This window comes from Cyanistes caeruleus, chromosome 37, assembly GCF_971803275.1.
Source record: "Cyanistes caeruleus chromosome 37, bCyaCae1.hap1.1, whole genome shotgun sequence".
In the NCBI taxonomy this organism is placed as follows: Eukaryota; Metazoa; Chordata; class Aves; order Passeriformes; family Paridae; genus Cyanistes; species Cyanistes caeruleus.
The window spans coordinates 681038-708008 of NC_141738.1; the positions used below are offsets into that span (position 1 = coordinate 681038).

The following is a 26971-nucleotide window of genomic DNA, read 5'->3' on the forward strand; positions in this document are numbered from 1 at the left end:
ACGCTCAACTTGTGGGCGGGGCCAAATGGGGCGGGGCTTTTTGGGAGCAGGGCTTCCCCATAAGCCATGTGGGCGTGTCCCAGCTGTGTGGGCGTGGCCACACTCACCTGGTGGGTGGAGCTTACTGGGGTGGGGCTTCCCTTAAGCTATGTGGGTGTGTCCCAGCCCCGTGGGCGTGGCCACACTCACCTGCTGGGTGGAGCTTACTGGGGCAGGGCTTCCCCATAAATTATGTGGGTGTGTCCCAGCTGTGTGGGCGTGGCTACACTCACCTGGTGGGTGGAGCTTACTGGGGCGGGGCTTCCCCATAAGCTATGTGGGTGTGTCCCAGCTTTGTGGGCGTGGCCGCACTCACCTGGTGGGTGGAGCTTACTGGGGCGGGGCTTCCCTTAAGCTATGTGGGTGTGTCTCAGCCCCGTGGGCGTGGCCACACTCACCTGGTGGGTGGAGCTTACTGGGGCGGGGCTTCCCCATAAGTTATGTGGGTGTGTCCCAGCCCCGTGGGCGTGGCCACACCTGGTGGGTGGAGCTTACTGGGGCGGGGCTTCCCTTAAGCTATGTGGGCGTGTCCCAGCCGTGTGGGCGTGGCCGCACTCACCTGGTGGGCGGGGCTATTTCAGCACCTGGCCCGGCCGCGCCTTCTCCAGCTTCCGCCGGCGCTCGGCCGGGATCTCGTCCAGGCTGATGCCGTGGTTGCTCGCACTGCGGGTTTGGGGTGAATTCGGGCAGTTTTGGGTCATTCCGGGGCTTTTGGGGGTTTGTGGTTTTGGGGTTTTTTTTGGGGTTTTGTGGTTGTGGTTTTGGGGTTTTTTTGGGTGTTTTTGGGGTTTGGTTTGGGTTTTTTTGGGTGTTTTGGGTGTGGGTTTGGAGGTTGGCAGCCCCTCATTGCGTCCCTGGGCTCGGGGGCCGCCACTCGCCCCATAACCACCCTCACCCCATGGCTGCCCCATAGCCTTCACCCCATAACTGCCCCATAACCAACCCTCACCCCATAGCTGCCCCATAGCCTTCACCCCATAGCCATCCTCACCCCATAACCACCCCATAGCCTTCACCCCATAACCTACACCCCATAACCACCCACACCCCATAACCACCCTCACCCCATGGCTGCCCCATAGCCTTCACCCCATAACTGCCCCATAACCAACCCTCACCCCATAGCCACCCACACCCCATAACTGCCCCATAACCACCCTCACCCCATGGCTGCCCCATAGCCTTCACCCCATAGCCACCCTCACCCCATAACCACCCCATAGCCTTCACCCCATAACCTACACCCCATAACCACCCACACCCCATAACCACCCTCACCCCATAGCTGCCCCATAGCCTTCACCCCATAGCCATCCTCACCCCATAACCAACACTCACCCCATAGCCTACACCCCATAACCAACCCTCACCCCATGGCTGCCCCATAGCCTTCACCCCATAGCCACCTACACCCATAACCACCCTCACCCCATAGCCACCCACACCCCATAACCTTCACCCCATAACCACCCTCACCCCATAGCTGCCCCATAGCCTTCACCCCATAACCACCCACACCCCATAGCCACCTACACCCCATGGCTGCCCCATAGCCTTCACCCCATAACCATCCTCACCCCATAGCCACCCACACCCTATAACTGCCCCATAGCCTTCACCCCATAGCCATCCTCACCCCATAACTGCCCCATAGCCTTCACCCCATAACCACCCACACCCCATAGCCACCCACACCCCATAACCTTCACCCCATAACTGCCCCATAACCACCCCATAACCTTCACCCCATAACTGCCCCATAACCACCCCATAACCTTCACCCCATAACTGCCCCATAACCACCCCATAACCTTCACCCCATAACCAACCCTCACCCCATAGCCACTCACACCCCATAACCTTCATCCCATAACCATCCTCACCCCATAACTGCCCCTTAATCTTCACCCCATAACCACCCACACCCCATAGCTGCCCCATAGCCTTCACCCCATAACCACCCACACCCCATAACCACCCACACCCCATAACCTACACCCCATAACTGCCCCATAACCACCCCATAGCTGCCCCATAGCCTTCACCCCATAACTGCCCCATAACCAACCCTCACCCCATAGCCACCCACACCCCATAACCTTCACCCCATAACCACCCACACCCCATAACCACCCCATAACTGCCCCATAACCACCCACGCCCCATAACCAACCCTCACCCCATAGCCACCCACACCCCATAACCTTCACCCCATAACCATCCTCACCCCATAACCACCCCATAACCTTCACCCCATAACCATCCTCACCCCATAACCACCCACACCCCATAACTGCCCCATAGCCTTCACCCCATAGCCATCCTCACCCCATAACTGCCCCATAGCCTTCACCCCATAACCACCCACACCCCATAACCACCCACACCCCATAACCTTCACCCCATAACTGCCCCATAACCACCCCATAACCTTCACCCCATAACTGCCCCATAACCACCCCATAACCTTCACCCCATAACCAACCCTCACCCCATAGCCACTCACACCCCATAACCTTCATCCCATAACCATCCTCACCCCATAACTGCCCCTTAATCTTCACCCCATAACCACCCACACCCCATAGCTGCCCCATAGCCTTCACCCCATAACCACCCACACCCCATAACCACCCACACCCCATAACCTACACCCCATAACTGCCCCATAACCACCCCATAGCTGCCCCATAGCCTTCACCCCATAACTGCCCCATAACCAACCCTCACCCCATAGCCACCCACACCCCATAACTGCCCCATAACCACCCCATAGCTGCCCCATAGCCTTCACCCCATAACCATCCTCACACCATAACCACCCACACCCCATAGCTGCCCCATAGCCTTCACCCCATAACCACCCACACCTCACAGCCACCTACACCCCATAACCAACCCTCACCCCCTAACTGCCCCACAACCTTCACCCCATAGCCTTCACCCCATAACCTACACCCCATAACCACCCACACCCCATAACTGCCCCATAGCCTTCACCCCATAACCACCCACACCCCATAACCACCCTCACCCCATAGCCACCCACACCCCATAACCTCCCCATAATGACCCCACACCCCATAACCATCCCCCAACCCATAACCACCCCAAAACCACCCTCACCCCATAACCACCCCATCCTCACCCCATAACCTTCTCCACCCCATAACCTTCACCCCATAACCACCCCACTCACCCCATAACCACCCCCCTCACCCCATAACTACCCCATAACCACCCCATAACCTTCACCCCATAACCACCCCACTCACCCCAAAAACACGCCACACCCCATAACCGCCCCATAACCGCCCCACAGCCACCCCGTAACCACCCCATAACCTTCACCCCATAAGCGCCCCACACCCCATAAAGGCCCCATAAGCGCCCCACAAGTGCCGCACTCACCCCGGCAGGAGGTCAGGGGGGGTGGGGATGGGTTTGGTGAAGCCCTCGCGCCCCACGAGCCAATAGGTGTCCTCCACACCCTTCCCCTGGGGAGGAACGGGGTCAGGTGTGGGTCAGGGGTGGGGCCGGGGGGTTTGGGGGAGTTTTGGGTTTTCTCTGGGTGTTCTGAGTTGTATTTGTGGTTTCTCGGGGCGTTTTGGGGTGTTTTGGGCTGTGTTTGGGGTGTTTTGAGCTGTATTTGGGGTGTTTTGGGGTGTATTTGTGGTTTCTCGGGTTGTTTTGGGGTATTTTGAGCTGTATTTGGGGTGTTTTGGGCTGTATTTCTGGTTTCTTGTGGTGTTTTGGGGTATTTCGAGCTGTATTTGGGGTGTTTTGGGGTATATTTGTGGTTTCTCGGGGTGTTTTGGGGTATTTTGAGCTGTATTTGGGGTGTTTTGGGCTGTATTCGTGGTTTCTCAGGGTGTTTTGGGGTGTACTTGTGGTTTCTCGGGGTGTTTTGGGGTATTTCGAGCTGTATTTGGGGTGTTTTGAGCTGTATTTGGGGTGTTTTGGGGTGTATTTGTGGTTTCTCAGGGTGTTTTGGGGTGTACTTGTGGTTTCTCAGGGTGTTTTGGGGTATTTTGACCTGTATTTTGGGGTGTTTTGGACTGTGTTTGTGGCTTCTCGGGGTGTTTGGGGCCGTATCTGTGTTTTTTCGGGCAGTTTTGGGGCGATTCGGGGCCGTTTTGGGCTCACCTTGAGCTCGGTCTTGCCGCGGATGTCGACCTTGAACCCCTCCTGCAGCGAGAGCAGGATGGCCACCGTGCGCTGGTTCACGTGGATGCGATAGGCTGGGGGGGGAGAGGGCTCAGAGACCCCCCAAAAAACCCCAAAACACCCCAAAAAACCCCAAAAAACCCACATGGACCAACCCCGGCCCCACAAACACCCCCCAGCCCCACAAACACCCCCCGGCCCGTCCCCAGTGCCCGGGGTGGGGTCACCCAGGTGTGATAGGCTGGGGGGGGGAGAGGGGTCAGAGACCCCCCAAAAAAACCCCAAAACACCCCAAAAACGCTGAAACCCCCCCAAAAACCCCATGGCCGTGTCCCCTGTTAGTGTCGCCATGGCTGTGTGTCCAGGTGTCCCCAGGTGTCCCCAGGTGTGTCCCAGCTGTCCCCAGGTGTGTCCCAGGTGTGTCCCAGATGTGCCCAGGTGTCCCCAGGTGTGTCCCCAGGTGTCCCCAGGTGTGTCCCAGATGTGCCCAGGTGTCCCCAGGTGTGTCCCGAGGTGTGTCCCAGATGTGCCCAGGTGTCCCCAGGTGTCCCCAGGTGTCCCCAGGTGTCCTCAGGTGTCCCCAGGTGTGTCCCAGGTGTGCCCAGGTGTCCCCAGGTGTGTGTCCAGGTGTGTCCAGGTGTGTTCCAGGTGTACCCAGGTGTCCCCAGGTGTGTCCCAGGTATCCCCAGGTGTGCCCAGGTGTGTCTGGGCATCCCTTGTCCGTGTCCCCCATCCCTGTCCCCTGTCCATCTGTCCATCTGTCCCTGGGGTGTCCCCTGTCCCCCTGTCCGTGTCTGTGTCCCCCTGTCCCAAATCCCCTTGTCCCCATCCCCACCGTGTCCCCACGGTGTCCCCAGCTGTTTCCCTGTCCATCTGTCCATCTGTCCCCTGTCCGTGTCCCCCTGTCCAGCTGTCCATCTGTGTCCATCTCTCCATGTCCATCTTCCGTGTCCTCGTGCTATCCCTTGACCCCTGTCCATCTGTCCGTGTCCATCTGTCCCTGTCCCCCATCCGTGTCCCCTGTCCATCTGTCCGTGTCCCCTGTCCATCTGTCCATGTCCATCTGTCCATGTCCATCTGTCCGTGTCCATGTGTCCGTGTCCATCTGTCCGTGTCCCTGTGCTATCCCTTGTCCCCTGTCCATCTGTCCCTGTCCCTTGTCCATCTGTCCGTGTCCATCTGTCCATCTGTCCATGTCCATCTGTCTGTGTCCATCTGTCCGTGTCCCCTGTCCATCTGTCCGTGTCCAGCTGTCCGTGTCCAGCTGTCCGTGTCCCCATCTGTCCCCAGCTGTCCCCAGCTGTCCATGTCCATCTGTCCATGTCCATCTGTCCGTGTCCATCTGTCCGTGTCCCCATCTGTCCCCAGCTGTCCCCAGCTGTCCCCAGCTGTCCATGTCCATCTGTCCGTGTCCATCTGTCCGTGTCCATCTGTCTGTGTCCAGCTGTCCCCTGTCCATCTGTCCATGTCCAGCTGTCCCCTGTCCATCTGTCCATGTCCAGCTGTCCCCTGTCCAGCTGTCCGTGTCCATCTGTCCGTGTCCATCTGTCTGTGTCCAGCTGTCCCCTGTCCATCTGTCCATGTCCAGCTGTCCCCTGTCCAGCTGTCCGTGTCCAGCTGTCCCCATCTGTCCCCATCTGTCCCCATCTGTCCGTGTCCATCTGTCCGTGTCCATCTGTCCGTGTCCCCAGCTGTCCCCAGCTGTCCGTGTCCATCTGTCCGTGTCCCCTGTCCATCTGTCCCCTGTCCATCTGTCCATCTCTCCATGTCCATCTGTCCGTGTCCATCTGTCCCTGTCCCCTGTCCATCTGTCCGTGTCCCCATCTGTCCCCAGCTGTCCCCAGCTGTCCCCAGCTGTCCGTGTCCATCTGTCCGTGTCCCCAGGTGTCCCCATCTATCCCCAGCTGTCCGTGTCCAGCTGTCCGTGTCCATCTGTCCGTGTCCATCTGTCCCCAGCTGTCCCCAGCTGTCCGTGTCCATCTGTCCGTGTCCCCAGCTGTCCCCAGCTGTCCATGCCCAGCTGTCCCCAGCCGTCCCCAGCGGTCACTCACGCAGTCCGGTGGACTCCATGCGCGACGCGGTGTTGACGGTGTCCCCGAACAGGCAGTACCGCGGCATGGTCAGTCCCACCACGCCCGCCACGCACGGCCCTGGGGGCGGGGCCAGGTCAGGGGCGGGGTCACAGAGGGGCGGGGTCACAGAGGGGCGGGGTCTCAGGTGGGATCACAGAAGGGGTTGAGGACAACAGGGAATGAGCACCAAGGGTTGGCCAAAGAGTTGGGCGTGGCCCTAGATGGGTGTGGCACATTTGGGCGTGGTCATAGATGGGTGTGACCAATGAAGGTGTGGACAATGAGGGAGTGGCCTCAGTGGGTGTGGTCTTTGGGGCGTGTCCCAAAACGGGAGTGACCCAAATGGGGCCGATGGCTCATGCCCCCATTGGCCAAGAGCTGCAAGCTGGGCGTGGCCGGGAAGGGGCGTGGCCATTGAGCGTACACGAGGTGGGCGTGGCCGGGAAGGGGCGTGGCCATTGAGCGTACACGAGGTGGGCGTGGCCGAGAAGAGGCATGGCCATTGAGCCTATACTAGGTGGGCGTGGCCGAGAAGGGGCGTGGCCATTGAGCCTACACTAAGTAGGCGTAGCCGAGAAGGGGCGTGGCCATTGAGCGTACACGAGGTGGGCGTGGCCGAGAAGGGGCGTAGCCATTGAGCGCACACGAGGTGGGCGTGACCCATAAGGGTGACACCAATGGGTGCAGCCAAGGGCGTGGCCATTCAGCATACACGAGGTGGGCGTGGCCGAGAAGGGGCGTGGCCATTGAGCATCCACCAGCTGGGCGTGGCCCATAAGGGTGACACCAATGGGCGCGGCCAAGGGTGTGGCCAACAGGCTCCACCCAACGCAACCCCATTGACCAAGGCGCCATCACCCTCCGTTCCACCAACACAACTCAGGGGCGTGGCCGGGGCGTGGTCGGGGCGTGTCGGGGGCAGCCAATGGGGCGCGGGGCGGGGCCGTACCCGAGTGCAGCCCGATCCGGATGCGCACGGGCACCTCGGGCATGTGGCGCATCTTGAAGGTGCCGACGGAGCTGAGGATGTCCAGGGACATGTTGGCGATCTCGCCGGCGTGCCGGTTGCCGTTGCGCTTGGGTAGCCCCGAGGCCACCATGTAGGCGTCGCCGATGGTCTCCACCTGGCCGGGATGGCATCGGGGGGGGCGGGTCAGGGGGTGGACACGCCCACCGGGACACGCCCGTGTGCCGCCGGTGGTCTCCGTGTGGTGGCCACGTCCCTGCTCGGTGGCCAAAGCCGGGAGGGTGGCTCGGAGCAGCGTGAGGTCGCGTTGACCGTCACGTTGTGCCGCCAAAGACCGTGGGGACCACCGGGAATTGTCGTGTGGTGGCCACAGCTGCTCTTGGTGGCCAAAGTCCAGGTGGATCCATGGATTGGACCATCACGGGGCCACCTCGACCGTGGCCATGGGGTCACCTCGTCCATCACCTCGTAGGTGCCACCAAGGACCGTGGGGACCACAAAGCGTCTTCGTTTGGTGGCCATGTCCAGCAGCGGTGGCCAAAGTCCAGGTGGGACCATGGCTTGGGCCACCATGGGGTCACCTTGAGTATGGCCACCACATTGTAGATGGCCACCAAAAGCCACAGGGATCCCCCAGAACCTCCCTTTGGTGGCCACAGCTTCTCTTGGTGGCCAAAGCCCAGGTGGGACCAGGGCTTGGGCCACCGTGACCTTGACCTTTGTCATGGAACCACCTTGAGCAGCTCCGGGGAGTCACCTTGACCACGCCCATGAGGTCACCTTGACCACGCCCATGAGGTCACCTTGACCACGGCCACCACCGCTGACCCCAGCCCCCATCCTGAGGTGACCACCCCACACCCATGGCCACATGACCAGGCTGACCACGGCCATGGTGACCTTGTAGCCACCACCGCTGACCCCATCCTGAGGTGACCACCCCACAGCCATGACCCTAGGAGCGAGTGACCACAGCCACCGTTGCCATGGTGACCTTGTAGCCACCACCGCTGACCCCAGCCCCCCATCCTGAGGTGACCACCCCGCACCCATGACCACATGACCAGGCTGACCACGGCCACTGTTGCCATGGTGACCTTGTAGCCACCACCGCTGACCCCATCCTGAGGTGACCACCCCACAGCCGTGACCCCAGGAGCGAGTGGCCACCCCGCGGTCACCTTGTAGACGTCGTGGGAGCCGATGATGGCGTCGAAGAGGGTGTAGAGGTCGTTGAGGAGATCGACCACCTCGATGGGCTCGCTCATGGCCGAGATGGTGGTGAAGCCCACGATGTCGCTGAAGTACAGCGTCACCTCCTCAAAGTACTCGGGCTCCACCGGCGTCCCCATCTTCAGCGCCTCGGCCACCGACCTGCCCGGGGGGCAGCCAGGGGTCACCCGGGGGGAAGCCAGGGGTCACCCGGGGGTCACCCAGTGGTCACTCAGGGGTCACCCGGGGGGCAGCCAGGGGGCAGCCAGGGGGCAGCCAGTGGTCACCCAGGGAGCAGCCAGGGGTCACCCGGGGGGCAGCCAGGGGTCACCCAGAGGTCACCCAGCGGTCACCCAGCGGTCACCCAGGGAGCAGCCAGGGGGCAGCCAGTGGTCACTCAGCGGTCACCCAGGGGTCACCCAGGGGTCACCCGGGGGTCACCCAGGGGTCACTCAGGGGGCAGCCAGAGCGTCCGGGGGGGTCTTGGTGGTCAAAGAGTGGCCAATGTGGCCATTGGGACCTTCTGGTGACCCGTGGGGATCAAGGTTGACCACAAGGGTGTCTGAGGGCCACTTTGACCATCTGCTGACCCGCAGGTCTGGGTGGGTCTGCTGGTCAAGGCTGACAACAACCTGTCCCCAGTGACCACCTTGACCTTCTCCTAGGTCCAGAGAGCTGTCAGTGGGTCAAGATCGCCCCCAACTTTCTCCTGGTGACCCCCAATGTCCTCTCCTGCCCCACAGACCTGGGTGGGGTCAATGGGTCAAGGCTGACCCCAACCTTCTCCTGGTGACCCCCATTGTCCTCTCCTGCCCCATAGAACTGGGTGGAGTCAATGGGTCAAGATCACCCCCAACCTTCTCCTGGTGACCCCCCTTGACCTCTCCTGCCCCATAGATCTGGGTGGGGTCAGTGGGTCAAGGCTGACCCCAACCTTCTGGTGACCCCCATTGTCCTCTCCTGCCCCACAGACCAAGGCCAGCTCAACACCCAAAGGTCCCTCCAACCTCCACCCCAAAGCTCCGTGTGGGACCCATGGGGTGACACCCAGCCCCACTGATCTCCCCCCAGCCCCCCGGGGAGACCCCCGGTGACCCACGGCGGCAGCATCTGGGTCAGGAGCTTGTCGGTCTTCTGCTTCTCGATCTCCAGCTCCTCGGTCCTCTCGCGGATCAGGTCCTCCAGGTTGCTGCTGTACTGCTCCAGCATGCGCAGCATCGAGTCGATGATGTTGGTCTTGCGGCCCTTGTTGATGCCCTTGAACTGCCCCACACGTGTGGGTCAGACCCACAGAGGGCCACGGAAGCCCACGGAATCCCATGGAACCCCATGGAACCTCATGGAATCCCATGGAAACCCCTAGAATCCCATGGAACCCCATGGAAACTCCATGGAAGCTACATGGAACCCCATGGAACCTCATAGAATCCCATGGAAACCCATAGAACCCCATGGCAACTCCATGGAACCTCTTAGAATCCCGTGAAAGCCCATGGAAACCCCACAGACACCCCATGGAACCCCATAGAATCCCATGGAAACCCATGGAAAACCCATAGAATCCCATGGAACCTCATAGAATCCCACAGAAGCCCATGGAAACCCCATAGACACTCCATGGAACCCCATGGAACCTCATAGAATCCCATGGAACCTCATAGAATCCCATGGAAGCCCATGGAACCCCATAGAATCCCATGGAACCTCATAGAATCCCACAGAAGCCCATGGAAATCCCATGGAAACCCCATGAAAGCCCAAGGAAACCCCACAGAATCCCACAGAGACCCATGGGAATCCCATGGAACCCAACGGAGATCCCACAGAACCTCACGGAACCCCACGGAACCCCATAGAACCTCATGGAACCCCATAGAACCTCATGGAACCCCATAGAATTTCATGGAACCCCACGGAACCCCATAGAACCTCATGGAACCCCATAGAACCTCATGGAACCCCATAGAATTTCATGGAACCCCACGGAACCCCATAGAACCTCATGGAACCCCATAGAACCTCATGGAACCCCACGGAACCCCATAGAACCTCATGGAACCCCACAGAACTCCAGGGAAACTCCATGGACCCCACACCAGTGCCCCATACCGGACCCATACTGGTCTCACCAGTCTCATACTGGTCTCACCTGTCCCAGGTGTGCCTCACCTGTCCCAGGTGTGCCTCACCTGGTCGAACACCTGGTCGATGGTGGGTCTCAGGCTGTATCCACCACCCCACACCAGTCCCAGTGCCCCATACTGGTCCCATACTGGTCTCACCAGTCCCACACCAGTCCCATACTGGTCTCACCTGTCCCAGGTGTGCCTCACCTGCCCCAGGTGTGCCTCACCTGGTTGAACACCTGGTCGATGGTGGGTCTCAGGCTGTATCCACCACCCCACACCAGTCCCAGTGCCCCATACTGGTCCCATTAACCCATACTGGTCTCACCAGTCTCATACTGGTCTCACCTGTCCCAGGTGTGCCTCACCTGTCCCAGGTGTGCCTCACCTGGTCGAACACCTGGTCGATGGTGGGTCTCAGGCTGTATCCACCACCCCACACCAGTCCCAGTGCCCCATACTGGTCCCATTAACCCATACTGGTCTCACCAGTCCCATACTGGTCTCACCTGCCCCAGGTGTGCCTCACCTGGTCGAACACCTGGTCGATGGTGGGTCTCTTCTCGGGCTGCTCGCTCCAGCACTCCTTCATCAGGTGGATGCACTCGAGCGGGGCCTGGTCGGCCGAGACCGCGGGGCGGCACAGGGGGGGCGGCCGCTGGACCTTCTCGATGATCTCTGGGGTCAGGGGTGGGTCAGGTGTGGGTCAGGTGTGGGTCAGGGGTGGGGTCAGGGGTGGGTCAGGTGTGGGTCAGGTTTGGGGTCAGTTATAGGGTCAGGTTTGGGGTCAGGTTTGGGGTCAGTTTTTGAGGGTCAGGTTTGGGGTCAGGTGTGGGTCAGGTGTGGGGTCAGCTATGGGGTCAGGTTCGGGGTCAATTATGGGTCAGTTTTGGGGTCAGGTTTGGGGTCAGGTTTAGGGTCAGGATTTGGGGTCAGTTTTGGGGTCAGGTTTGGGGTCAGTTATGGGTCAGTTTTGGGGTCAGGTTTGGGGTCAGTTTCTGAGGGTCAGGTTTGGGGTCAGTTTTGGGGGTCAGGTTTGGGGTCAGGATTTGGGGTCAGTTTTGGGGGTCAGGTTTGGGGTCAGTTTTGGGGGTCAGGTTTGGGGTCAGTTTTGGGGGTCAGGTTTGGGGTCAGGGTTTGGGGTCAGGTTTGGGGTCAGGATTTGGGGTCAGTTTTGGGGGTCAGGATTTGGGGTCAGTTTTGGGGGTCAGGTTTGGGGTCAGTTATAGGGTCAGGTTTGGGGTCAGTTTTTGAGGGTCAGGTTTGGGGTCAGGATTTGGGGTCAGGTTTGGGGTCAGGATTTGGGGTCAGGTTTGGGGTCAGGATTTGGGGTCAGTTTTGGGGGTCAGGATTTAGGGTCAGTTTTGGGGGTCAGGATTTGGGGTCAGTTTTGGGGGTCAGGTTTGGGGTCAGTTTTTGAGGGTCAGGTTTGGGGTCAGTTTTGGGGTCAGGTTTGGGGTCAGGTTTGGGGTCCACACCTTGCTGGGGCAGCCCCAGCGCGCAGTGGGGGCTCAGGGAGGTTCCTGGGGGTTTTTGGGGTGAGAAACTCGGTTTTGGGGTGGGTTTTGGGGTGGGTTTTGGGGTCCGCACCTTCGGGGGGCAGCCCCAGCATGCAGTAGGGGGGGCTCCTGCAGATCACCTCCTGCATGATGATGCCGATGCCGTAGACGTCCCCCCGGAAGGAGCCGCGCCGCTCCAGGGCCTCGTCCCGCAGCAGCTCCGGCGCCGTCCACAGCCGCTCTGGGGGCGGGGCCAGACTCGGACACGCCCACCAGGACACGCCCACTCCGCCCCAAAAGACCAATCCCATCCCAAGGCAGGACCCAATGGGAGGCTGCTTGAGGGTGTGGCCACGCCCCCAGCATGGGAAAGCCACGCCCACCTTTAGGACACGCCCACATCAAGCGAGGGGGGTGTCACTACAGGCCACGCCCCCTTCCATATGAGCCACACCCCTTTCCCCAGGGGCGGTGGCACCGCAGAATGCACAGGCCACGCCCACATGAGGCCACGCCCTCTCCAAGGAGATCCCATCTTAATTGGGTGGGGTTGCTGTGACCACACCCCCTTTCCCAAGCTCCACCCCTGCACTGTGAAGCTGAGGCCACACCCCCACTGTAAGCCCCACCCCTCAATGCCCTACCCACATTCACAGGCCATGCCCCCAAACCCAAAGCCACACCCCTAAACCAAAGGCCACACCTCTTTCCACAGGCCACACCCAAAGCCCCGCCCCTGCCCTCAGAGAAGCCACACCCCTTCCTTTAGCATCACCCCACTGGCCACACCCAGAGCCACACCCCCCCATAGAGCCCCCATTGATTCCCTGAGCCACGCCCATGAGGTCACACCATGAGGTCACACCATGAGGTCACACCCATGAGGTCACACCATGAGGCCACGCCCATGAGGTCACACCATGAGGTCACACCCATGAGGTCACACCCATGAGGTCACACCCATGAGGCCTCGCCCATGAGGTCACACCATGAGGTCACACCACGAGGCCACGCCCTCACCGTGTGGCTGCGGGGGCGGGGCCGGCACGCGCTGGGCCTCCAGCAGTTGGTTGTAGCCGTGGTCGGTGACCTTGAGCACGAAGCGCCCGTCCACCACGCAGTTCCGCGACTTGAGGCGCCCGTGGACCACGTCGCGGTGGTGCAGGTACCGCACGCCCTGCGGGGACAGCGCGCCGTCAGCGCCGGTCACACGTGGGTGTGGTCACATGTGGGCGTGGTCAGACATCGCCATGGTCACATATCAGCATGGTCAGATACTGGCATGGTCAACAACGTCGTGGTCAACAACATCGTGGTCAACAATGTCATGGTCAACGCCATGGTCAACAACGTCGTGGTCAACAATGTCATGGTCAACAATGTCATGGTCAACAACGTCGTGGTCAACAACGTCGTGGTCAACAATGTCATGGTCAACAACGTCATGGTCAACAATGCCATGGTCAACAACGTCATGGTCAACAACGTCGTGGTCAACAATGTCATGGTCAACAACGTCATGGTCAACAATGTCATGGTCAACACCATGGTCAACAACGTCGTGGTCAACAATGCCATGGTCAGCAATGTCGTGGTCAACAACGTCGTGGTCAACAATGTCATGGTCAACAACGTCATGGTCAACAATGCCGTGGTCAACAACGTCATGGTCAGCCGTCGCCGTGGTCAGCAGTCACTGTGGTCAGCCATTGCCATGGTCAACAATGCCATAGTCAACAGTGCCATGGTCAACAATGTCATGGTCAACAATGTCGTGGTCAACAACATCATGGTCAACAATGCTATGGTCAATGATGCCGTGGTCAGCCGTCACTGTGGTCAGCCACCGGTGTGGTCAGCAATGCCACAGTCAACACCACCATGGTCAACAATCAACATCATGGTCAACAATTGATGTTGTGGTCCACCATCACCATGGTCATCCAACACCATGGTCAACAACACCATGGTCAACAGTGTCATGGTCAACAACGTCATGGTCAACAATGTCATGGTCAGCTGTCGCTGTGGTCAGCCACCGGTGTGGTCAGCAATGCCACAGTCAACACCACCGTCGTCAACAATTGACGTTGTGGTCTACCATCACCATGGTCAACCATCACTGTGGTCAACAACACCGTGGTCAACAACACAGTGGTCAACAATCAATGTTGTGGTCAACAACACCATGGTCACCAATGAACATCATGGTCATCAATGTCATGACCAACATCTCCATGGTCACCAATCAATACCATGGTCACCAATGCCGTGATCACCAGTGCCATGGTCACCAATGCTGTGGTCACCAACGCCATGGTCACCAATGCCGTGGTCACCAATGCTGTGGTCACCAATGCCATGGTCACCAATGCCGTGGTCACCAATGCTGTGGTCACCAACGCCATGGTCACCAATGCCGTGGTCACCAATGCCGTGGTCACCAATGCTGTGGTCACCAATGCTGTGGTCACCAACGCCGTGGTCACCAATGCTGTGGTCACCAATTCCGTGGCTAACAGTTCTGGGGCTTGAGGTGCCCATGGACGATGTCACGGTGGTGCAGGTACCCCATGCCCTGTGAGGACATCAGGGGGTCGTGGCCACCCTGACCACCGACCAACACCATGGTCACCCCCATGGCCACCAACCACAGCTACCAACCACTGCCTTGGTCACCAACCACCATGGCCACCCCCATGGCTACTACTGTCACCACCCTGTGGCTACCCCCACCATCATGGCCACCCCATGGCCTCCAGCACTCCCAAGTCCACCCCCATGAACACCAGACCTCCAAGGCCACCCTGTGGCCACCACGATCACCATGATCACCCCACATCTGCCAGCACCTCCGTGGCCACCAGACAGCCAGGGCCACCTCATGGCCACCACCATCACCATGACCATTCCCATGGTCACCAGACCATCAAGGCCACCCCATGGCCACCAACATCACCATGACTGCCCACATGGCGACCACCACCCCAATGGCCACCCCCATGGCCACCACCATCACCATGGCCACCCTATGGCAAACATGACCTCCATGGCTACCCCATGGCCACCAGACCACCAAGGCCACACCATGGCCACCACCATCACCATGACCACCCACATGGTGACCACCACCCCAATGGCCACCCCCATGGCCACCACCATCACCATGACCTTCCCATGGACACCAGACTGCCAAGACCACCCACATGGCGACCACCACCCCAGTGCCCACCCCATGGCCACCAGACCACCATGACCACCCCATGGCCACCAACATCACCATGGCCACCCACATGGCCACCAGACCACCCCAGTGACCACCAGACCGCCAAGACCACCCCGTGGCCACCTTGATGAGGTCGATGAGGAGGGAGGACTTGAACATCCAGTCGAGCTTCATGTCCTCGTTGCGCAGCAGGTCCTCCAGGCTCCCGCGCGAGCAGTGCTCGGACACGATGGCGAAGATGCCGCAGTCGTGGAAGAAGCCCAGGAACAGGTTCACGTTCTCGTGCCGCAGGTCCCGCAGCTGGGCGGGGACACGGGGAGGGGACACGGGGACCGGGAGGGGACACAGGGAGGGGACAGGTGGGATGGTGGTGCGGACAGGTGGGACAGGATGGGGACACATGGGATGGGGCCCAGCATTGACTCCCCATGACCTGGCCTTGACCCCTGTGGCCTCCCATGGTCCAGGATTGTCCCACCATGACCCAACCATGTCCCCATGACCCAGAGATGTCCCCATGACCCAGAGATGTCCCCATGACCCAACGATGTCCCCATGACTCAGAGATGTCCCCATGACCCAACGCTGTCCCCATGACCTCTCAATGTCCCCATGACCCAACGATGTCCCCATGACCCAACGATGTCCCCATGACCTCTCAATGTCCCCATGACCCTCAATGTCCCCATGACCCTCAATGTCCCCATGACCTCTCAATGTCCCAATGACCCAGAGATGTCCCCATGACCCAACGATGTCCCCATGACCCTCAATGTCCCCATGACCCAGAGATGTCCCCATGGTCCAACCACGCCCACGATGCCCCAAGGCTGTCCCCAGGCCCCGCCCATGTCCCCACCCCTCACCTTGCAGAAGGTCAGCTTGGTGGCCGGTTTCACCTCCGTGTGTTGGTCCCCCGGGAACTTCTTCAGCCACACCCAGTCACCCTGTGGGGGAGGGGCGGAGGGGGGAGGGGTGAGGCCTCGGCCCCGCCCACAACCACCCCCGGGGACACCTGGGGACACCTGGGGACACTCAGGGACACACAGCAGCCGCGGTGACACCCCCACCACCCCACCCAACCCCACCGAAACCCGAAGCCACCTCAGATCCCACCAGAGTTCCCCCCCTTGAACTCAGAGGTGAGGCGGGGGGGGGGAGGGGGAGGGGCGGGGCCGAGGGTGGGATTTTGGGGTGAATCGGGCGGATTTTGGCTCCAGGACTTACCTGCACGGAGGCGACAAGGCCCTGCTGGTTAAACAAGAGCAGGAGCAGGGGGAGGTTGCTGCTGCCCTTCGCGTTATCCTGCGGGAAAGCAGCTGTCAATCATCGCCCGGGGGCGGGACCAGCTGTCAATCATCGCCCAGGGGCGGGGATCAGCTGTCAATCATCGCCCAGGGGCAGGGATCAGCTGTCAATCATTGCCCAGGGGCGGGGATCAGCTGTCAATCGTCACCCAGGGGCGGGGATCAGCTGTCAATCATCACCCAGGAGCAGGGATCAGCTGTCAATCATTGCCCGGGGGTGGGGATCAGCTGTCAATCATCGCCCAGGGGCCAGCTGTCAATCATTGCCCGGGGGGTAGGGACCAGCTGTCAATCATCGCCCAAGGGCGGAGATCAGCTGTCAATCATTGCCCAGAAGCAGGGATCAGCTGTCAATCATTTCCTGATGTTGGGGGTGAGGATCAGCTGTCAATCATTGCCCTGGAGCAGGGATCAGCTGTCAATCATTGCCCATGTGCGAGGATCAGCTGTCAATCATCGCCCAGGGCGGGGCTGTGGTCCCCAAGTTGGGGACACCGGGGTCCCTACGGAGGTGGCCTCGCCTTGTCGCCCCCGCAGGTGGGGAGGGGGGAGGGGAGGTGAGGGGGGAGGGGCGGCTGGGGAGGGTGGGGGAGGGGCAGGTGACAGACGGGGGGAGGGGACAGGGGGGTCTCACCTCGGCCACGGCCACGTTGGTGTTGTCGGGGCCGGGGGTGGCACTGCGGACGCTCTTGTTGTCACCCCCGCTCTGGCCGGCCAGGCTGGCGTGGCTGCTGTCCACCTGCGGGGGAGGGGTGGGGACACCACAGGGTCACCCACAGGGTCACGTGACCCATGGGGACACATCAACCGTGGGGACACCTCAACCATGGTGTCACATCAGCCTTGGGGTCACATCAACCTTGGGGTCACATCAACCATGGTGTCACATCAACCGTGGGGACACCTCAACCATGGGGACACCTCAACCATGGTGTCACCTCAACCATGGGAACAGGTCACCCATGGGGACACATCAACCATGGTGACACCTGAACCGTGGGGACATGTCAACCACGGGAACACATCAACCACGGGAACAGGTCAACCACGGGGTCACCTCAACCACGGGGTCACATCAACCGTGGGGTCAGGTTACCCATGGGAACAGGTCAACCATGGGGTCAGATCACCCATGGGGTCACCTCAACTGTAGGGTCACATCAACCGTGGGGACACCTCCACCGTGGAAACAGGTCAACCGTGGGGACAGGTCACCCACCGGGACATGTCACCCATGGGGACACCTGAATCATGGGGACACCTCAACTATCGGGACATGTCACCCATGGGGACACATCAACCGTGGGAACAGGTCACCCATGGGGACACCTCAACCATGGGGACATGTCAACCATGGGGACACCTCAACCATGGGGACACATCAACTGTGGGGACACCTCAACCATGGGGACACCTCAACCATGGCGTCATATCAACCATGGGGACAGGTCACCCATGGGGACATGTCACCCACAGGGCCACACCAGGCATGGGGACATCAGGATGTCACCCTCAGGGACAGGTTATCGTGGGGTCACACCAGGTGTGGGGACACTGGGGTGTCACCCATGAGGACACATGAACCATGGGGTCACACCAGGCATGGGGACATCACAGTGTCACCTGCAGGGGCAGGTCACCACGGGGTCACACCAGCTGTGGGGACACCGTGGTGTCACCACCTGGGACATGGCACTTATGGGGACACATCATCCATGGGGTCCCACCATGGGGACACATCAGCTGCTGGCACCATGTCACCACAGGGTCACTGTGGTCATGGGGACACGTCACCCATGGAGTCAAACCAGCCATGGGGACACGTCCCCCACGGGGTCACACCAGTGACAGGGACGTGCCACCCCCTGGGGACATGTCACCACAGGGACCCACCGGCCATGGGGACACGTCACCTACCGGGTCCCACTGAGTTGTTCCTGGCCCTAAGGACACGTCACCCACTGGGGACACATCAGGCCATGGGGACACGTCATCCACTGGGGACATGTCACCCATGGGGTCCCCTGGGGACACCTCAGGCCATGGGGACATGTCACCCATTGGGGACATGTCATCCCTTGGGGACACATCACCCATGGGGTCCCACCAGGTTGTCCCTGGCCCTGGGGACACCTCAGGCCATGGGGACATGGTTCCCCTGATGTCCCCCTGATGCTGATGTCTCTGTTTTTCCTCCCCGATGTCCCCCCCTCGTGTCCCCCCGTGTCCCCCCGTGTCCCCCCGTGTCACCTGTTTGCTGCTCTGGGTGTTGATGAAGGTCAGGTCCTCCATGGTCAGGATGATTTTGTTGGGGCCCTTCATGAGCTGCGCCTGCTGGATGCGGCGTCTGTGGGGACAGCGAGGTGACACCGGTGACACCGGGGACACTGGGGACATCGGGAACACTGGGGACACTGGGGACACCGAGCTGCCACCAGGACCACCAGGGCCACCAGGGACAGCGGGGACACCAGGGCCACCAGGGCCACTCACCTGATGTGGCAGGCGAGGGCGGCGCCGGCTGCGCCGAGGGCGGCGATGAGGAGGAACAAGAAGAAGACAAACCCAGCGTCCATCCCTGTGGAGAGACCATGGGAGTGACCAGAGTGACCAGGGGTGACCAGAGTGACAAGGGGGATATGGTCATCTGGGGAACTGACGTCACCCAGTGACTGTGGCACTGGAGGTCACCTGTGGGAGGATGTGAGTGGAGCCAGGAGAGGATGGATGGACATGGTGGACATGGACGGATGGACAGAAGGACACAGTGGACATGGATGGATGGATGGATGGATGGATGGATGGACGGACACATGGACGTGGTGTCCATGGATGGATGGACAGATGGACACAGTGGACACATGGATGGATGGATGGATGGATGGATGGATGGATGGATGGATGGACGGACACATGAATGTGGTGTCCATGGATGAATGGACAGATGGACACAGTAGACACATATGGATGGATGGATGGATGGACACATGGACATGGTGTCCATGGATGGATGGAGGAAGGAACAGATGGAGGGATGGGCACAGGGAGAGATGGACACACCCTGGGGCCACCTGACTGCCCGGACACATGAACCATGATGGGAGCAGGACTGTGGTTGATCCATGACCATGGTGGGAACGTGGTTGGTTCATGATCATGCGGGATCCACAATCAGTTGGTTCAGGACCATGGTAGGACCAAGACTGTGGTGGGATCCTGCCCATGGTGGAACCATGACCATCGTCCAGAACCATGACCAGGGTTGGCCCAAGACTCTGGTAGCACCATAACCCCCTTGAGATGCCTTCAAACCCCCTAGAGATTTCATGAAACCCCCTGGAGATGCCCCCAAACTCCCTTGAGCTCCAGTGCCATGGTGGCACCATGACCCTGATTGACCCAGAACCATGGTGGCACCACCACCCCACCACCAGTTCCATTGTGGCACCACGACTACGGAGAAACCACAGCTGGTCCAGAACTGTGGTGGCACCACAACTGACCCAGAACCATGACTGCCACCATGACCACGGCCATTCCAGTTCCATGGTGGAACACAACCAAGAAGAGCTCTGACCCAGAACCGTGGTGGCACCATGACCCTGATTGACCCAGAACCATGGTGGCACCACCAGTTCCATGGTGACACCACAACCACAAGGGGACCACATCTGTCCCAACACCGTGGTGACACCACAGCCGCCCCAGAACCACGGCTGCCACCACCACCCCGACCCTCCCAGCCCCGTGGTGACACCGTGGCCGCTCACCGCCGTTGCAGATGGCGCTGGAGTCGAACCAGCAGCCGGCGTCGGTGGCCGGGCTGGAGCTGTGGGGCCAGTGGGGGCTGTGGCTGCGGTAGCTGAGGCCGCGCGTGCCCGGCTCCAGCCCGTAGACCGCCCACAGGTGGTGGCCTTTGCCGTCCGTGTCCAGCACCACGTAGGGCACCGAGACGTCGCCGTCCTCATCCACGGTGAAGGTCTGGCAGAAGCCCTGGAGCTGGAAGTCGCGGGCGTGGTCGGCCACGCTGGTGCCCATCACCCAGCGGCCGCTGCGGCGCGTGGCCTCCACCGCCGTGGCCAGGAAGTAGATGGAGTTGTAGATGGTGGAGAAGAGCGGGTGGACCTGGTTGGGGGGGACAGGTGGGACGTGGTGGGAACCCCGGCGCGGTCAGGGGACACCGGTGGGTGGCACCGGGGTGGGGGTGGTGGCACTTGGAGGGGGAGGGGTGTGGTTGGGTTGCATTGGCCGTGGTCATTTCATGTTGGCCGTGGTCACCTCACACTGGCCATAGTCATCTCACACTGGCCATGGTCATCTCCCATTGGCCATGGTCATCTCACAGTGGCCATGGTCATCTCCCATTGGCCATGGTCATCTCCCATTGGCCATGGTCACCTCACACTGGCCATGGTCAACACAAGATGGCCGCAGTCATCTCCCATTGGCTGTGGTCATCTTCCACTAGCCATAGTCAAGGCAAGATGGCTGTGGTCATTTCCCATTGGCTGTGGTCATCTCATGTTGGTCATGGTCATTTTGTGTTGGCCATGGTTATCTCCCATTGACCATAGGCACCTCCACCCTAAGTTGATGGCCATGGCCATCTCCACCTAATCCTCCAGAGATGCTCCCAACCCCTCAGAGATGCCCCAAATCCCCTGAAGATACCCCAAAACTCCCTCGAGATGCCCTCAAACCCTCTCAAGACACCCTCAAGCCTCTTGAGATGTCCCCAACCTTCTTGAGACACCCTCAAACCCCCTCGTGATGCCCTCAAACCCCCTCATGATGCCCTCAAACCCCCTCGTGATGCCCTCAAACCCTCTCAAGACACCCTCAACCCTCTTGAGATGACCTCAAACCCCCTCAAGACACCCCCAAACCCCTCAAGACACCCCCAAACCCTCCAGGCACCGCCCAAACCCCCTCCAGACGTCCCCCAGCCCCACCTCTGCGGGGTCCAGGTTGGCGGGGACCTCGTAGGCCTTCTTGGCCTCCTCCAGGGCCTCGTGGAAGGAGGTGTCGGGCGAGTCGATGGTGATGGTCAGCACCGCGTCGTAGGCCAGGCGCAGCTTGGTGTTGTTGGCCAGCACCGGGTAGGGCACGCGGCGGTAGGGCAGCGCGAAGGTCAGCGCGTCGTACGGGATGAAGACGAAGGTCCCGTCCGTCATGCCCAGGTCCTCGGCCTTCTCCAGGAGAACCTTCTGCTCCCGCCCGCCCAGGAGCACGGAGTGCATGCACATCACCACCACTGCCAGGGGACACGGCGGGGATGGGGGCGGTGGCACCAGGCGGTGACCCCCCGGATCCTGCCCTGCCTGTGCCGTGACTGGACTTCATCCGGTCCATCCTATGTCCATCCATGCTTCATCCATCTGTCCATCCATCCATAATCCACCTGTCCATCCGTCCATCCATGCTTCATCCATCTGTCCATCCATCCATAATCCACCTGTCCATCCGTCCATCCATGCTTCATCCATCTGTCCATCCATCCATAATCCACCTGTCCATCCATCCATCCATGCTTCATCCATCTGTCCATCCATCCATCTGTCCATCCATCCATAATCCATCTGTCCATCCATCCATAATCCATCTGTCCATCCATCCATCCATCATCCATCTGTCCATCCATCCATCCATCCATCTGTCCATCCATCCATAATCCATCTGTCCATCCGTCCATCCATGCTTCATCCATCTGTCCATCTGTCCATCTGTCCATCCATCATCCATCCATCCATCCATCCATCCATCCATCATCCATCCATCATCCATCCATCATCCATCCATCATCCATCCATCCATCATCCATCCATCCATCCATCATCCATCCATCATCCATCCATCATCCATCATCCATCCATCATCCATCCATCATCCATCCATCATCCATCCATCATCCATCCATCATCCATCCATCCATCATCCATCCATCATCCATCCATCCATCATCCATCCATCCATCCATCATCCATCCATCATCCATCATCCATCCATCATCCATCCATCATCCATCCATCATCCATCATCCATCCATCATCCATCCATCATCCATCATCCATCCATCCATCCATCATCCATCCATCCATCCATCATCCATCCATCCATCCATCATCCATCATCCATCATCCATCCATCATCCATCCATCCATCCATCATCCATCCATCCATCCATCATCCATCCATCATCCATCCATCCATCATCCATCCATCCATCCATCATCCATCCATCATCCATCCATCCATCCATCATCCATCCATCCATCATCCATCCATCATCCATCCTTCTGTCCCATCCTGCATCCATCCCTTCCTCCCTCCCTCCAATCCCTCCATCCATCTTCAAACCTTTCCTCCTCTATCTCCATCCCTCTCTCCATGTCCATGTCCACCTCCATCTCCATCCCCAACTCTACCTCCATCTCCATCCCTCTCTCCATCCCCACCTCCATCCCCACCTCCACCCCTCTCCCTCCCGTCCCTCACCTCGCACCCCGTCCGCCCTCTGCACCCTCCTCAGCGCCTCCTCGGCCTCCTCCTCGTCCTCTCCGGCCGCGGTGACCACGGTGACCGGCAGCCCCCTGGCCCTCAGCTCCCGCGCCAGCTCCTGCCCGGTGTCCACCCACAGGTCCTGCGGCGCGGCCACCACGGCCACGTGCGCCCAGCGGAAATATCTCAGCACGGCGTGCAGGACGCCGGCCGGAGCGGGCAGGGGGTTGACCAGAGTGACCGCTCCGGCCCCGGCGCACGCCCAGGACACCAAGGGCTTGTTCCAGGCGGCGGCCAGGAGCCCGGCGGCGCCGCAGGCCGCGGGGTTGAGCGGGCCCACGATGGCGCCGGCGTAGCGCTCGGCGCTGAGCAGCCCGGCCACCGCCTGCGGCGTGGAGCAGGCCTCGGGCAGCACCACCGCGTCCCACCAGTAGCCCGCGGTCAGCGCCGGGTCGCGGTTGAGCCGCGCCACCGCCAGGCGCGAGGCCACGTCCGGCAGAGCCCGCGCCAGCAGAGGGTCGCAGCTCCAGGGACCCAGCACGGCCACCTTGAAGGTGGCGGCCAGGGAGGGGCAGGGGACGAGGAGGAGGAGGAGGAGGAGGAAGGGGATGGGGGACAGCGGGGGAGGCCACCGGGGGTGGTGGGACAGCAGCAGGAGAGGCAGGGGACAGGGGGGGACACGGTGGGGGGTGGCGGCGGTAAGGGAGACATGGGGGGTGTCACCCTCATGGGGGGTGTCACCGTCATGGGAGGTGTCACCATGGGAGGTGTCACCATCATGGGAGATGTCATCGTCATGGGAGGTGTCACCACCATGGGAGATGTCACCATCATGAGAGGTGTCACCATCATGGGAGGTGTCACCGTGGGGGGTGTCACTGTCATGGGAGGTGTCACCATAGGGGGTGTCACCGTCATGGGAGGTGTCACCATCATGGGAGATGTCACCATCATGAGAGGTGTCACCATCATGGGAGGTGTCACCATGAGAGGTGTCACCATCATGGGAGGTGTCACCGTCATGGGAGGTGTCATTGTCATGGGAGGTGCCAAACCCCTGGGAGACGTCACTGTGGGAGGTGCCACCACAGGAGGTGTCACCACCATGGGAGGTGTCACTTTTAGAGATGTCCCTGTTGTAGATGGCACCATGGGAGATGCCACCACTGTTGGAGGTGCCACCATGGGTGATGTTCCTTTTGGAGAAGCCACCACCGTGGGAGATGTCACTGAGGGAGGTGGCACTGTGGGAGGTGGCACTGTGGGAGGTGGCACCATTGGAGATGTCACCATTGGAGATGTCCCTGTTGGAAATGCCACCACTGTGGGAGGTGTCACCATTGGAGATGCCAAGGTGGGAGATGCCACCATGGGAGACGTCACCATGGGAGGTGCCACCACTGTGGGAGATGTCCTTGTTGGAGGTGCCACCACAGGAGATGCCACCGTGGGATGTGATGCCACAGGAGGTGCCACCACCATGGGAGATGTCACTGTTGGAGATGCCACCATTGGAGATGCCACCACTGTGAGAGGTGTCACCATTGGAGATGCCAGGGTGGGAGATGCCACCACGTGTGATGCCACCACCATGGGAGATGTCACCGTTGGCGATGCCACCATTGGAGATGCCACCACAGTGGGAGATGTCACCATGGGAGGTGCCACCACAGTGGGAGATGTCCTTGTTGGAGATGCCACCACGTGCGATGCCACCACAACGGGAGATGTCCTTGTTGGAGACGTCACCATTGAAGATGTCACTGTTGGAGATGTCACCACCATGGGAGGTGCCGTCATGGTGGGTCATGACATGAGAGGTGCCACCACCGTGGAAAACGTCATTGTGGCTGATGTCACCCTGGGAGACGCCACCACTGGAGGTGCCACCATGGGAAGTGACTCTTTTGGAGATGTCACCATGGGAGGTGGCGGCACAAGAGGTGTCACCACCACTGGAGATGCCACCGCTGTCGGAGATGTCACCGTGGGAGATGAAGCCGTGAGAGGAGCCACCACCATGGGAAGTGCCATCACCGTGAGAAACGTCACCGTGGGAGATGTCACCTCTGCAGGTGCCACCGTGGGAGATGCCACCACGAGAGATGATGCCATGAGCAGAGCCACCAACATGGGGGTGGTCACTGTGGGAATTGTCACCACCAGAGACGTCACCACCGTGGGAGCTGTCACCGTGCCGGGAGATGCCACCATGGCAGAAGCCACCAGAAGAAGAGTCACCATGAGAGGAGATGCCACCGTGGGAGACGACGCCATGGGAGGTGCCACCACTGTGGGAAAGGTCCCTGTGGGAGGTGCCACCGTAGGAAATGCCACCACAGCTGGAGGTGTCACCGTGGGAAATGTCACCGTGGGAAATGTCACTGCGGAAGGTGCCACCACCATGGGAGATGCCACCGTGGGAGGTGCCACCATGGGAAGTGATGCCATGGGAGATGCCACCATTCTTGGAGATGCCACCAAGGGAGATGCCACCAAGGGAGGTGATGCCATGGGAGATGCCACCAAGGGAGATGCCACCACTCTTGGAAATGTCACTGTAGGAAATGTCACCACAGGAGATGATGCCACCACTGTGGGAGATGCCACCAACATTAGAGATGCCACCGTGGGAGGTGATGCCATGGGAGGTGATGCCGTGGAAGGTGCCACCACTCTTGGAGATGTCACTGTAGGAAATGTCACCACGGGAGATGATGCCACCACCATGGGAGGTGCCACCATGGGAGGTGATGCCATGGGAGATGCCACCACTCCTGGAGATGCCACGGTGGGAGATGCCACCACCATTGGAGATGCCACCGTGGGAGGTGATGCCATGGGAGATGCCACCACCATTGGAGACGCCCCTGTTGCAGGTGCCACCACCATGGGTGCTGTCACCAAAGGAAGTCCCGGTGCCACCAGGGGTGATGTCACCACAGGAAGTCCCAGTGCCACCATGGGTGATGTCACCGCAGGATGTCCCGGTGCCACCAGGGGCGGTGTCCCCGCTGTCCCCAGCCCCGTCCCCACGGGGCCGCATGTCCAGGCCGTGCCGGGGGGGTCCCTCAGGCCCGGAGGTGGCCGGAGGTGGCCGGAGATGTCACCATGGTCACCGTGGGGGTCACCTGGGGGACACAGAGGGGTCACTGGGGGGGTCACCGCTGTGGGGGAGGGGTCAGGGGTCACTGGGGGGGTCCCGGCCCCGTTCCCGCTTCCGGGAAGGGGGGAGGGGAGGGGGGGGATGAGCCGGCCCTGCCCCTCCCCCCCCCCGTTCCCATCATCCCCCGCGGTAATCCCGGGGGGGGGAGGGGAGGGGTTAAACCCGGGATAATCCCCGCCCCTCCCCCACCCCCATCCCCCACCCACCCCGGGCGGGGCCACGTGAGGGAGAGCCGGGGGGGGCGGGGGGGGGACACGGGGACAGCTGGGGGGGACACGGGGACACACCTGGAGGGGACACACCTGGGGAGGGGACACACCTGGGGAGGGGACACACCTGGAACACACCTGGAGGGAACACACCTGGGGAGGAGACACACCTGGAGGGGACACACCTGGAGGGGACACACCTGGGACACCCCCCGATGTCACATCCCGGTGTCACCCTCACCTGGTGTAACCCCCACCCCCCAAACCCCCACCCGGTGTCACCTGGGCCCAGGGTCACCTGTGTGACACCCCCAGGGCCACCTGTCTGTCCTGTGTCACCTGTCCCAGGTGTCCCCTGTACTGTCAGGTGTCCCCTGTGCCAGGTGTGGTGGGTGCCAGCTGTGCCAGGTGTCCCCTGTCCTGCTGTCTGTCCATCCCTCCCCGTGTCCCCCCTGGCCCGGTGTCCCCTGTCCCAGGTGTCCC

General features: G+C 60.6%; 1 protein-coding gene across 1 annotated transcript; it reads right to left on the reverse strand.

Annotated features, from left to right (window-relative positions):
• Positions 1–598: 598 nt before the first annotated feature.
• On the reverse strand, positions 599–26159 carry LOC111944309 (retinal guanylyl cyclase 1-like). Its single transcript, XM_086871703.1, has 20 exons — positions 23855–26159; positions 23111–23770; positions 21568–21869; positions 20386–20740; positions 19109–19193; positions 18866–18962; positions 17250–17354; positions 16536–16613; positions 16175–16255; positions 15432–15608; positions 13103–13259; positions 12174–12323; positions 11113–11261; positions 9557–9720; positions 8427–8619; positions 7228–7402; positions 6258–6356; positions 4186–4280; positions 3451–3536; positions 599–702 (listed from the first exon to the last, which is right to left on the reverse strand). Exons 1-20 carry the CDS (start codon positions 26157–26159, stop codon positions 612–614), a joined length of 5604 nt encoding a protein of 1867 aa, XP_086727829.1. The 3' UTR covers positions 599–611.
• Between the last annotated feature and the right edge of the window lie 812 nt (positions 26160–26971).